The sequence below is a fragment of the Camarhynchus parvulus genome, chromosome 4 (assembly GCF_901933205.1).
Source record: "Camarhynchus parvulus chromosome 4, STF_HiC, whole genome shotgun sequence".
Taxonomy (NCBI): Eukaryota; Metazoa; Chordata; class Aves; order Passeriformes; family Thraupidae; genus Camarhynchus; species Camarhynchus parvulus.
The window spans coordinates 32,777,400-32,791,221 of NC_044574.1; the positions used below are offsets into that span (position 1 = coordinate 32,777,400).

Below are 13,822 nucleotides of genomic sequence, written 5' to 3' on the forward strand. Positions count from 1 at the left end.
AGGCATTGGGATATAATTTTACCAAGCAAATTGGAAGGTAACAGATCAAATCCTTATCGGAAAGCCTAACTCATGGTTTAGTGAAGCCCTTCGTCCTTTATGTGAAACTTTATATTCGTGAAGAACAAAAACGTGTTTCAGAGCTTGCAAAGGGTTAATAGCAAGGGCTTATATTTGGGGCAGCAGAGACCTAAAATCATCACAGCTTCCACCATCACTCAAGGTAGCAGTTGGTACAGAACTGCTGGGGAGACCTTTCTCCTCAAGCTTTCAGGACTCTGATCTTACAATGGCCTCAGTCTACCAACCAGTGATGCAATTAAGTGGCATATTGGTCTCTCTGTTGGGATGGGTCCTGTCCTGTCTCACCACCTACCTACCACAGTGGAAAAACCTTAACCTGGAACTAAATGAACTGGAGATCTGGACCATGGGACTCTGGCAAGCTTGTGTTGTCCAGGAAGAAGGCGGAATGCAATGCAAGGACTTTGATTCTTTCCTAGCTTTGCCTCCAGAGCTCAGGATTTCTAGGATTTTAATGTTTTTTTCCAATGGATCAGGGCTTTTGGGCCTTTTGCTCTCAGGATTTGGCTTGGACTGTTTGAAAATTGGTGAAAGACAACAGGAACAAAAGAAACGGTTGTTGCTGTTTGGAGGAATGCTCTTCTGGATATCGGGAATTACAGCTATTGTCCCGGTTTCCTGGGTTGCCCATGCCACAGTCCAGGAATTTTGGGATGAGAATATACCAGATATTGTTCCCAGGTGGGATTTTGGGGAAGCATTGTTTGTTGGCTGGCTTGCTGGATTTTGTCTTATATTAGGAGGATCCCTACTTAATTGTACAATCTGTTCTACTGAAGTCCATCCATCTTCGGTCCATTATGCAGTAGCAGAACAGCAGGATCAGTGTCAATGCTTGGAAACTGAAATAAGGCCTTAAAATGGGAGGTCTTAAGCAGTACAGCAATACTGCCCTATCTTTTCCAAACCCTAGTGCAAGCCAGAAGCTTGTTCCGGTAGTAATTCAAAGGACTCCTTGTTATGCAGCTCATTTCCTAAATTTATATCTGTTTTCTCCATAAACTGGTATTGCAAGGTGGTGTGCTTAAAACTGTTTTGCAGCAAAATGCTGAGGAGTTCACAGACTGCACAGAAAAGGTGCTTTTGCTTTCTTAACTGCACTGTAAAATCCTGAAAATGAATATGCATCTTCTCTTTCAGCTTGGATTTTAACCAAAATGTGCTTCCTTTTTTATGTAACCAGTGAAATTAGCCACAAAGTTTGACTCCCTGTTGCAATTTTCCACTTGACTGATGCAGTGACATATGAACTTAGAGGAGATGTCCGATCCTAAACTGTCTGAATACCTGCATTGCATCAAATGGTTTTTCTGTGTATTTGGAAATAGTAGGTTTCTGAAATTGTAGCAAGCTTTGCAACTATCTTTTTGTGCATGGGGCGTGATGGTGTGGGTGCTTAGACCCAGCAAGCTGTGTTTTTCCAGTCTGCCACATTAAACTGCCCATACAGGTTATTGTGAGTGTTTCTGGCACCTGCATACTTTATGCACCAAAAATAGGCTGAGAAATGCTGCTTTAAAAACCAGTGTAGCTATCTTCCTCTGACACAGGTCTTGAGTCGTTATGCATCCTATCTGAGGTCCCTTAAGTTCCATTCACTCATGTTTGGAACATGTTGCTGTATATTTGACATTAAACATATGACATTTAACTGGCCACAAAGCAGACAGTATCATTTGCTCTAAGTGGAAGTGCATCAATGTGATATTAGAACTTAAACTGTGAGATGCCAAAATCAGCAAAACTGCTGTAATGCTTTAGCTGATTGATGGAAAACCAAGTATAAGCTTTTCTTAAAAAAAACCCCAAAAACTAATGAAAAGTGAGTCCAACTGTGGCCAAACCATTCTGCTACTGCTTTACCACACCGCAGCCCAGTCCCCCAAACACTGCACATGGAAGCGGGCAACACAAAGCAGGAGGGAGGGGAGAAGTACTTCATACTTCATAGAGCATTATTTTAACTTGTGCTTATTTATGACAGAGTATGACAAAGAACTGAGCTGAACAGTGCCTGCAAAAGCCAATGGTTTTGGGCTTCTGTGATTGTAAAAAATGAACTTGGCAAGCAGACACAGGCTAGTGTTAGCTGGATTTCTGCTGTCTGTGCTAGGAAGGATTTTAACAGATATCTGTAACTACTTACCAGGCCGGAAAAATCTCAACTTAGACATAAATGCACCAGAGCTTTGCAGCATGGGACTCTGGCAAATGATGTAGGAACACAGTGTAAAGATTTTTATTCTTTCCTAGAATTCAAGGCTTCCATGATTTTAGTAGCTACATAAAATGGACTAGGACTTCTGAGCCTTGTGATCTTCAGTCCTGGTTTGGACTGTCTAAAGATGGAGGATACAGTGGAGAAGACAAAAAAAGCTGTTATTACCTGGAAGAATACTCCAGGTGAAGTCTGGAGACCCTGTGCCTTGCTTACACTGTAATCCAGGAGATTTAGAATGGCAGCATCCCAGAGATTCTGCTCAGATAGGAATTAGGGGATTCCCAGATAGGAATCTGTAGATTTATTCTAATTCTAGGGGGATCTCTACTCTTCTCCACAATCTGTTTATCATCTGACCATCACTTACAAGAGCAGTATCCAATGGCAGATATACAAGATGCCCATCAGCATCTGGAAGCTGGAAATGGAAGACTTAAAAAGGGGCAGGGTAGGTTTTCTAACATCTTGCTTGCATTACAGTAAGAGACAAAGACCTGCTGAACAGACAGGTTACTGTTTACAAGAGTGGGGGTGGGATTCTTTCTTACCAAGTAGTTCCTTTAATCACTACTTACTTCCACTTTTAATGACATGAATTGATGAGCTATGGCAATTTAAGCCACCATTGTATTTCTCCCAAGTCTGATAAATGGCAGATTTTGTTTTTGTGGTATGACTTGGAGGAGTGAGTATAAAATTTTTAATCTCTAGGCCTGCATGGAGACTTGACCATATTTTAAATGGCAGAACTCCTACTGGGGCTGCTTTAGGTATTTTTTACATAAGAATATTAGTTGAAGTCTGAAAGAGTTTGTATCACCAGTTCACCATCCACTACAAAAACCTAATGCAGTTCAACGTTAAATGAAGTTTGCTGGGCCTGTATCATTTACAGTAAACTAAATGTTCTCAGACATATTAAATGTAATGCAAGATTCTCCATTGTGTGTGAGAGAGAGAATATGACCACCTCTATCCCTGCCCAATCTCTCTCTCTAAGGAAAGCCAGTATTTCTGGGCAATAATGAGCTGCTGTCTGGAGGAGACTCAACCATGTTCATTGCAGGTGCAGTTTGTACTTCATGAATGTAAAGAACTAACTTCAAGTATATGAATTAGTTTCCATATTAGTTTCCATATAACTTATCCTTACAGCTGTCAGTGATTGATGAGAACTTTCTATAGATTGCCATGATTTTACATTGACAAAGCTGTAGCAGCCATCTATTTCTGCAAAGACCATATAGAGAGACAGAAGAGCAATAAAAAAATTAAATAAAACACTGGTCTGGAAAAGAGCTTTGTTAAAAAATGTATTTTCCAATCACTGAAACACATGAAAAGTGCAGAGACAAGTTAATCTATGTAATGTACTTGCATACTCTTACAGACAAAATTAGAACAGAAACACATTCAGAATATAACCTGATTAAATATTTAGTTCAGTCCTGAGCATTTGATATTTAATACAGTATAAACATAGCAATAGTAAAAAGAAAAATAATCTTAAAATTATTTGTGTTCTATTACAATTTCTGTTAAACTTTGCTCATTTGGCTAAATATTTTTGTACCAATAATATTTACTTTTTGATATATTCAACTGCACTGACATTGGTACCTGAAATAGAACTAATTACATTCGTTATACCCTGCTGTGCGGGGTAAATTTCACTTCAAGAGTAATATTTATCACTTTACACTGATGGGACTTTTTTTGTATGTAATATTTTAGCTTATTCTATTGAGTGTTTCAAGTGTGACACACTGAATTAGTAAAAAACCCCAAAACTCCAAACCCAGAATTGTTAAAAGCTGCCTATAAAAATGTTCAACTTTACAAATCTGGAAAATGAAGAGCATGAATATGTCTGTCTCTCATTTTTAAAGGAGTTTTGTAAGCTCAAGCCAGCAATACTTAACCTTGCCTTATGCTTACAAATCAGACAATAATACTTTTTTTGGAAAATTATTCAACATTTGAGAAAAACCAGCTAACTGGGCAAGAATTTAGACACCTCTAAGTATTTTTCACAACAGCATCCTTAATGACAAATACTTTTATGGCCAGAACTGAACTATATTAAACAGAACATAAATAAGACTGTAAATAAATAAAAAGAAAAATCATAAAGTAGACCTCTAAACATCATTCTACAAACACCTTATATAATCAAATTGTGAAGTTGAAACTGTCAACCTTCATTTCACCTCTACATTAAATAATTCCAGATTTATTTTTTTAATTGACCTTTCAAACATGAATGTGATCTCAAAGACACAAAAAACAAATGGGGCATTCATAAAGGATGTTGAATCAGTCATCTTGCTCAAAATAGCATGTTTGGCTTTATATTTCAGTGAACTGATGTATTTGTGCATAAGAAAACCCTTGGGTGTTACACAGACCTGTCATTACAGCATTGTCACTTTGAATCTAAGACAGCTGCTACTGTATTGTGGTTATATTGTTTCCATTTGCTCAGCAAGTAATGATAACATTTCTGAAAGATGAAGTTCATGCAATGTGGCTTGTTGCTTGGGGAAGAAAACTGTAGCCAGTGAATGAAATACATCTGAGTGCAACATACTAAGTAGAAAATGAAATATTCTGTTTTGTACAATATCCACCTACTTACACAGTATCCAAAGAAGATGATCCCAACTGCTTTACCAAGACAGGACTGCTTCAACACCTACATACAATGTTCTGAGCTTCTAACAGAAGGCATCTAAGTTGCCTTCTGATGAAGCAGCCTGCTAGGAAGGAGCATGTAAGACATTTGAAACAAGCTGTTCACATCTATTCATTAAACATGTGCACCCCCAACTGCATACAGGGTCAATTGTATAGTTTAAAAATTGTTATTTATTGAACCAAAATTTGTGCAGACTTTTAGTAAGGAGCTTTTTCAGAAAATGGTTTACCTTACCAACAGGACTGAGTTAGCATGTGAGAGATTTTTTTCTGGTATAAATACTTTCATGATGTATCTCCAGATCTGCAAACCTAGCACACTTCTTCATTATTCCTAGCTGGCAATCAGACAGCCCCCTAGGACAAATGATTAACAGAGGAAAAACTCTGTTTTAAGAGCACAGTGGGTATAACTATTCCAATTTCAACGGTGGTATTATGAATTTGATTCATCCTGTTTAGAAAGCAGCTGCCCCTTTTTGTAGTCTCAAAGTTAAGTTTTTAGGGTTACTTGTCTGCCTTACCTTTCTCACTCTCCCGCAGATACAAGAAACCTTTTAGTGCAGGTTAAAGTACTGTACATTCACAAAACTAAACTCTGAACTCTGTATCTTCCTACAAGTATTAAAAAAACAAAACCGGAAAAAAATGATTTTCAGAAACAAAATTACATCGTGGATGATGAATCTAATCAGCAGCTGTTGTGAGGCAGCCTGGATGTTTTGGAAAGGAGCTTACGCTTGTGGTTAACTTTAAACTATAAAAGTTACACTCTTGTACAAAAGTATTGCATGGCAGAACAGCCATTTTCACAGTCTGCTCACATGAAAATAGTGAAAAGATAAACAATTGTCTGTTGAACATAATTTCTCTCAACACAGTGCAGTTCAACAGGATCCATGCTTAGTACTGCCTTTGTTCCATCTTTACAAAATAAAAACACCAATGTGATACACACAAACTGTACAAAATCAGCATCAGCATACCAAAATTAATCTACTTTGGTTTTCTGTTTGTTGGGGGTTTTTGCCATTTTTTTAAGCTTACAACAATTCAGTTCACTATATTTTACAAATAAACATATCAATAATGAATGTAAAATAGAAGATCTTTGAAAGCACATCACTGGAGCTACAAAGCTCATCTGAAAAGAGATGAACAAGTGGAAAAAAACACTTCAATGAAAACGCATAATTATACATCATCAGCTGGAAGGGCTGGTATACTGATCTTTGCTCTTGTGAAGTATGCTATCTTCTCCCTGAAATTAGAAAATAAGGGATTTTTTTAGCATTTGTGGCATGACTTCAATGTTATCTGCTGTAGAGTTGCTAATATAAGAGCATAGTTCTTTAAAACACAGGAAAATACACAGAAAATTTATTTACAACAAATGTAGCATTCTGACACAATTACCTTCTTATGCAGATTTATGTAAAAAGCAGTTCCCAGTTTTGAAAGAGAAAAATCAGCAGTATTTCATTAATACCTGCAATGATGAGACTGAAATGTAGTTCCAGTCACTGAATTTCCAATGATCATATTTTCAGTAGGGGGATGAGAAAGCAAAATAAATCATTTTATCCAGACATGGGAAAAGGCCAAGCAGGGAATAGTCGTGTCTGGGCAAGACTCAGAGAAGCAGAATTGTCAACCCATTCTCCAGTTGCTTCCCCTGTGCTGTTAACTTTTCTGTCACCTATGAACTGAGACATTACTGAAGCATAACAAGTTTATATAGTGTTGCCTAGCAGCAGACTAGAAAGCAGAAGAGAATTATTGGGGGCTTACAAATTAAAGCTCAGAAGAGTCATCCTTCTTGAGAGCTTTAAAAATGTCTCTCTGTGATTAGGCTGAGGCCACAGCACTGTAACAAGTCCAACTAGCAGGGCATGCACAATTCAGCCTCCAGAGGCAAGTATTTATCCAGAAGACTAAACCATGTTTTCTGCTGGAGTTTCCATGAAAAACAGTAGCTCAGAGCAAAACCCAAACTGGCTTTCTCTTCCTAGTTGTGTGGTGACTAGAAAATAAAGGAAAAATAGAGCCTTTTGATACACATTCCTGTAGATTTAGGCAGCAGTCTGTCTGTGATGATGCTTAAATGACCAGCACAGGCCAAAACCCTTTCTCAAGACATGCACAAAAAGTGAAATCTTCAAGATGCTCTGAATTTCAAGCTGAAGATAACTCAGCTGTAACACATCTTAGCTGAGGAACCCCTTTCCTTTCTCTCTTGCTTTGATTCTGTGTTTAAAAAAAAAGAAAAAAAGTCTCAGCAGCCAACTTAAATTTCCTGTAAAGGAATCCAAAATTCAAACTTGAAAAATGTGTGGTAACTGACAAAACAAACCAAATTAATTTGCAGTACTATTTCTATGTGCAAGAGCAAGCACTGCATTTTTCAATCAATAGATGTATATTTATTTTTATACAGAAGTGTTGGCCTCTAGGCTGCAAGCCCTGCCACTTACTGGCCAGTCTTTTAGGAATTTAGACGAGAGAGGATTAAGGTTTAAGATAAATAGTGTTCATTCTGACTTATGCTAAGTAAGAACACTTCATTAATTGCTTCAAGTAATTGGTTGCTTCACAACCAAAAAGAGAAGGGAAACAAAACAGAGGAGGGATTCAAGATCTTTCTTAAATACTAAGTCTTGAGCAAGGTGCAAGTAGTGGTTAATGAGTTTCCTGATGAGCTGTGTCCTGTCCTACTTCTCCTTGAATGGGCATTTGTTTCAGGCCCTTGCCATCACTGGAAGAGCTCCCATGACTTAAAGCCCACTGTCAAACTGCTGTGGATGAGGTGAGCTACAGCAAGAGTCACACACATGCCTGCCTATAGCAGATGTCACACAGGGTGTGACACTCCACTCAGCTTCCTCACCAGCTCTGAACTGCCACATGAGCAGGTCATCTGAAAGTCCACTTAGAACCATGTTAGAAATCTGTGATGTTTCTGGCAAGTCAAAATCATGTGGATTTTTTTACTAATACTACAGAGCATGTCTGATTGTACCTAGAAACAGTTCATGTTACTTCACTACATTAACAAGAGCATGAAAAGCAGAACAGGGCATACCTGAATGACTGCACCTGCAGTGGCACTTTCTGGCTCTGCTCCCGTAGCCGGCACACATCCTTAGAAGCCTTCCTCATCAATTTCTCAGCACTTAAACCTTGTTTCTGCTCTTCTTTTGACTGTTCAGCCTGTATCAAGAAAAACAACTGTATTTTGCTGATAATGAAAAACTACTCATTTCAAAGAAGTGAGAGATGCTTCTGTGTTGAGCAAAACACTTGGCAGTGTCAGGTTTACTGTTGGGCTCAATGATATTAAAGGTCTTTTCCAGCCTAAATGAATCTATGATAATCTCTATAGAAAAGGTCAGCAAGATAAAAGACTGACATCACAAGCCTAAGCCATGGCTGTGAAATAAACTAATGGGGCTTTTCCTAAAAAAAAAAAAAAAATAGAGCAAATTCTGTGCCATCACACGTGGGTACTAGGTTTTGTAAATTCTGATATTTCTTAGAGCTGTAGTTAGACAATACCTAACATTGTATGAGCACAAGTTGTCTATCCAAGCATCTTTTTAGAATTGTGAGCCACCGATTCTCTTCCCATATAAAATACTTCTATTTCCTGACAAAAGCTCTCAGGAAAGTTGCCTATACCTACTCTAAAGTGACTGACAGAAAAAACAGGGAAGGCGTGCTCTCAAAATACATTTTCAGGTTTTGTTGACCACGTTAGCAAGGAACATGAACTTTTGTGACTTTATTCATGACATAGTACCTATTTTGCACGAGACTCACTTCTTTCATTTGCACTGTAGAGGTGTAAAAGCCAAGGCAAGTGAACAGAACACCAGTGGTAACAAGAGATGAAAGGTCCTTTGTGAGCACTGCTGAGCAGCTACATACCCCACAGTAAGTGACTGAATTTCTGTACCTCACTATTGCTAGCTCTATTACTTATGTCTTTACTAAGCATCAACAGGACAGCTACAGCTATGGCATCCACCATTTCAGCAACAAGACTGCTATTAATAGCTGTGCTTTGGCTTTAAAAACTTTATCAAGGCTTTCTGAATATCCAATAATTTGAACAGTAACTCTTTTTAGGTGGGCAGTCATCTGAAATTCTAAGATAAATGACCCCCATTCCTACACAGGTGAGTTCTGTAACAAATGCATTTTTGCCCACATCACATGTGGGGTGCATGGCGTGGGCAGTGCTTTTCTAGACCGCAGAGGCTATAAGACAAATGTTATTTATTGTATTTTGAATTTTGTCAGCCATCAAAATTCAATAGAAGCAGTTCACGTTCTTAAACAGCTATAAAGTTGCAGAGACTTTAGTTTTTGTTTCTTTAGAGACTTGAAAATGCTGTTCATTACCTCAAATTAAAATACATTTGCAAGGCTGAAACAGCAATCTTCAAAGCTAGTTTGTGACTTAGAAGTTCACATCCCAGTTCTGAATTCAACCCAGTAGACTCCTAAACAACAAAACCAACTAATTCAAAAGAGCTAGTCCACACTATCAGTTTCATACTGGGTAGTTATAAGAAAGCTGCTCACAGCAGGATAGTGGTACCCTCTGTCTGTTGAAACGCACTCTGGTTTCTATATGAAAGTGTTTTACATGAAAGAGAATCACCCTTTCAAAAAACTCACTCAAAATCCAGTCAGCTTGTACTGCTGTTAACTTCTTCAGTCCCCAACTCCAAAATAGCTATGATTTTAAAATGAAATTAATCTATAAGTATTGTTTTCTTTATTAGTTACTGAACATAAATTTGCAATCTACAACTGGTAATGTCTTAATTAATTTCACGTATGTCACTGGTCATATGTTTTACCAGCTCCCCTAATTAATATTTACCATCAAAGCACTAAACATACAATATTTCAAAATTTTCTAATTTATCCTTCCCTAACTATACATGAGATTCTTGTGATTACTGCATTTCATGTTTAAGAGCATAGATGACTTGCTTTCATACTCTCTATTACCATGTATCCTTTTTTCATTTTTGAATCCATTTATTTTTTAAGTATGCTCTATGAGAAACCTGGATTTCAGCCCAATGTCTCTAGTAATATGCATATGAGAAGGTATGTACATAATCAGGTTTATATTTACGTTATGTTCTTTGATTGCTTTATATAAAATTCAGAAAACCACACTAATACAAGGGCCAGACATTCAATAAGTCCTAAAATCTGGCACATTTTGTGATGTACCCCCCCCCGCCCCCCCCGGGGCCAGTACAGCATGATCTCAGATTCTTTAAGTGACCTGAAAACACTCATTCATGACACTTATCTACCAAATGTAAGTGTCAGATAGGAATCTCTCTATCTGGGCTTAGCTTAAGCTTAAGTTAGTTTAAGATGACAAAGAAGAACCACTATCAAAATTAAAGCTGAAATGCTATTTCCTGTCTTGTTATTCTGTGGGTTTTGTATAGAAAAAACTGAATCCAAAGAAAAACTGTGCTAAACACCAAATTATTAGGACAAGGACATACATATTGGTATTAATGACATAATTACATATTCCCTCAACATAAATTATGTACTAGAAAGAAATAAAGAAGATATTTACAGGAATCTTTTTTGGATATAAACAGCAATAGTACTTTAGAGGACACTAGGTGTCTGTAAACTTACTTGTATGAGGATTTAAGACTCAAACTTTGAAACCCTGTATGATTTCTCACAAATACCAAATCTAAACAAGAGAAAATGCTTCTGGTGCACAGAATTATCTCTGTTTTTTTATTAGTGGGCATTACATACTTCCTGCACTTAGGAAGGTGTGGAAGGAATAAGAGAGAAGGTCTGGAGTCTGTGGATCTGGCTTCAAGCAGAGTAACTAACTGCGTGCTAGCAAGCAGCCACTGATTTTTAACATCCCCCACATCAGTGGTTTCATTTTTCACTCGAGACTCTCTCAATTTCTCTGGTGTTTCCAGCTGCTGCATTAGTCTGTGCCATTATAATGCCTGCAGGTTCTGAGAAATAATCTATGACAATGTTCTCTAGGCTGCTGTGTTTTTCTAACCCAAGGGGAAACACTGACAACATAGTACAGCACTCTCAGGGTTGTTTTGCTCCGCAGGGGACAGCTGCAGTGATTTTAAGGGTAGAAATATTTCTAGAAACTTTGTAAGCACTCTTCAAAGAGGTGGAGTGACTGTGATCATTGTTCTGACTTTTACCTTGGGAAGGAGGACTTAAATGCTGTGCTACTGCCCGCATATATTTTAGGAATGTGTATTATTACCCTTACTCTTCACCAGTGTGTGTAATGGTGCTGATCACTGACACGAGCCATACAAAATGTGACAAACCTACCTCCTGCCTTGGAAGAGCCAGCTGAAATAAAGCACAAATCCAAAGGATTCATAATATGAAATGTTGCAGAGGCATACTCTGTTCTAGAGGGAACAGTTTTAGAATGGGAGTAGTTTTAAATTAAACACTCAGAAAATATAATTTCTGTCCTGCATCCAGTATTAGATATAAACTATTAAATTCCACATAGATTTAGCTATGCTTCTTTTCTATAAGTTACTATTTCTATGAGTTAAATCTTAGATCAAATGAATATAATGGTAAAAACCAATACAGTTACACTAAGTTTAAACACTGCACTATCTTCCCCCATTTTGCCCACTGTTTTTCAGAACACTCATCAATGTTTACCCTAAACTCTGCCAGTGTTTTATAGTCATTTTAGTACTCCACTAACTATAACCAACAATAGATACGAAAAAGTGGGACCAGAAGACACAACAGGACATAAATATAGAATTGGGAGAGCATGCTGGGGAGAAGTTTTATTTCCTAAGGTATCAGTCAAGGATTTATTGAAATATGTGGTGCCATTACATGCATTTTTCTACTATGAATTTAGCCAATCCATAAATTAATAATTTTTTGAATCTAGGCAAATTTGCAGCACTCAATGTTTTATTGAAAACATTTTTACAGTTTCTGAATGTCATGCTATGTTTGCTTGCATTTAACCTGCCACCTGTTCAATTTTCTACTTCTTGGTGAATACAAGACCATGATTAATTGCTCTCTTCCATCTCACTCATGGTTGTGTGGACTTCAATTGTAGCTACTTAGCTGTTCCTTACACAGAAATTGTTTCCTCCCTTGACCATCCTTGTTGACTCTCTGTAATTTTATCATGCACTTTGAAAAGGGAAACCAAAAATGAACTATGTTTATGGTACAGGCATAATAATATTTAGACCTCAAGGCAATGATATGTTTTGTTCCAAGTATTTTTCTTAGCAATTCCTGTCTTATTTGCTTTTTGACATCTGCTGATCCTGTGATGTTTTTGTTTATGTTTTGCTCTCATATGGGGAGTACATCATTCCTAACATTTCCTAACAAAGAGCTCAGCTTTGTAAATGTAAATATTAGGATCATCCTTTCCTCTTCTACACAAGGCTATTTACTGACATTTAGCTTTTAAAATCAACAAAACAACAAAACAAACAACTATTGCTTACATATGAGGAGGGCCTCTTGTTAAAACATTCCGTTTTTACAACTCAGAATAACCTGGTGTATCTAAACACAAGTCTCTATCAACTATAAAGAGCTAAGGAGCACAGATCCCTCCTGGCTGTCACTCACAACCTCCCCTCATTGAAAACTGATGTACACTGACAGACTTGAATGGGAAGGGGGCTCCAAAAGGTGTCTACTCCAACCTCCTGCTCACAGTAGATGATGCCAGAGCTGAGTAGTCAGGGTCTTGACCAGTAAGGTTTAGAATACCTCCAACTATGCAGGTTGTGTGGGTTTGTTTTACTTTTTTTTTTTTGGTTGGGTTTTTAACTCCTCCAACAACCTCTCCAGGGCCCTATTCCAGTCAATGATCTCCACCTCCATAATGATTAAAAAAACCAAACAACCTCCCAAAAAAACATAATAAAAGTCCCACAATATCTGACTTATTAATGTATCTTGTTGGAATTTTCCATATTCCAACTTCTTACTGTTGCATCTTATTCTTCTATCCTGTTTCTTGTCTTTTAATCACGTGGGGGCATGATTAGTAAGTAGTGGTAATTGCTCCTTCTACCTTTTACAAGCACCTTTTGGCTACAAGTTCTGTGCAGACTGCAAAGCAACTGATGCTGAGGGACAGAAAGCACATGCAAGTCTGTAAAAGCATGGCTGGGATGTGAGAATTCTAAATTAAGTTTTAAGTAAATGCTATTTTACTACACCAACCATAACTATTACTGTAAATAATAGTTTCTAATGTGACTTACCAAAGTATTTAGAGGGCCTGAGGAAAATGTTACCTCAAATTCTACGTTTAATGTTGTAGTATTGATCAATAAAGAAACAGTTTACACTATGTAATTCAGAGATTAATTAGTAATGTAATTAGTCAAATGTGAGCTTCCTTTTAACATCATTGTGCAAATTCTTTACAAATTTGAATCAAAGGTAGGGGCATACTTACACATACGTGAATGCTGCTCATACCTGTTTTTCAGCTTGTTTCAAGAGTTTCTGGAAACGTTCATCCTCTAGCACACACAGAGGGAGGTCTGCCTCTCCTCTGCCTTTCATTTCCTCAAGCTTTTGTTTCAGGTCCCTCAAGGCCTGGAGCTCGTCGTTCAGACGGTTCTGTCTCGTGCGCGACACCTGGAGGTCCAGCTCCAAGTCCAGGGAAGTGCGCACGGGGCACTCTTGCACAGCTCTTCGCAGCATGGGCTGGCAAACGGGCTGAGTCGTTTGGGAGACAGGACAGTGACAATTAATACCTAG

At 37.8% G+C, this 13,822-nt stretch overlaps 2 protein-coding genes and 1 pseudogene across 2 annotated transcripts in view; 2 read left to right on the plus strand and 1 right to left on the minus strand.

The window, feature by feature from the left end:
* The first annotated feature begins 245 nt into the window (after nucleotides 1-245).
* LOC115903758 (claudin-22-like) lies at nucleotides 246-943 on the plus strand. The gene has a single exon (XM_030948442.1). The coding sequence runs from the start codon at nucleotides 290-292 to the stop codon at nucleotides 941-943; it is 654 nt and encodes a 217-aa protein (XP_030804302.1). The 5' UTR covers nucleotides 246-289.
* Nucleotides 944-2,139: 1,196 nt separating this feature from the next.
* On the plus strand, nucleotides 2,140-2,809 carry LOC115903761 (annotated as a pseudogene).
* Nucleotides 2,810-3,608: 799 nt separating this feature from the next.
* Nucleotides 3,609-13,822, minus strand: part of WWC2 (WW and C2 domain containing 2) — a 95,674-nt gene continuing 85,460 nt past the window's right edge. Inside the window, exons 21-23 of the mRNA XM_030948441.1 lie at nucleotides 13,538-13,780; nucleotides 8,085-8,212; nucleotides 3,609-6,263 (exon numbers count right to left, since the gene is read on the minus strand). Of these exons, the coding sequence (XP_030804301.1) occupies nucleotides 6,197-6,263; nucleotides 8,085-8,212; nucleotides 13,538-13,780 (438 nt within the window). The 3' untranslated portion in view covers nucleotides 3,609-6,196. The remainder of the gene's footprint in view (nucleotides 6,264-8,084; nucleotides 8,213-13,537; nucleotides 13,781-13,822) is intronic.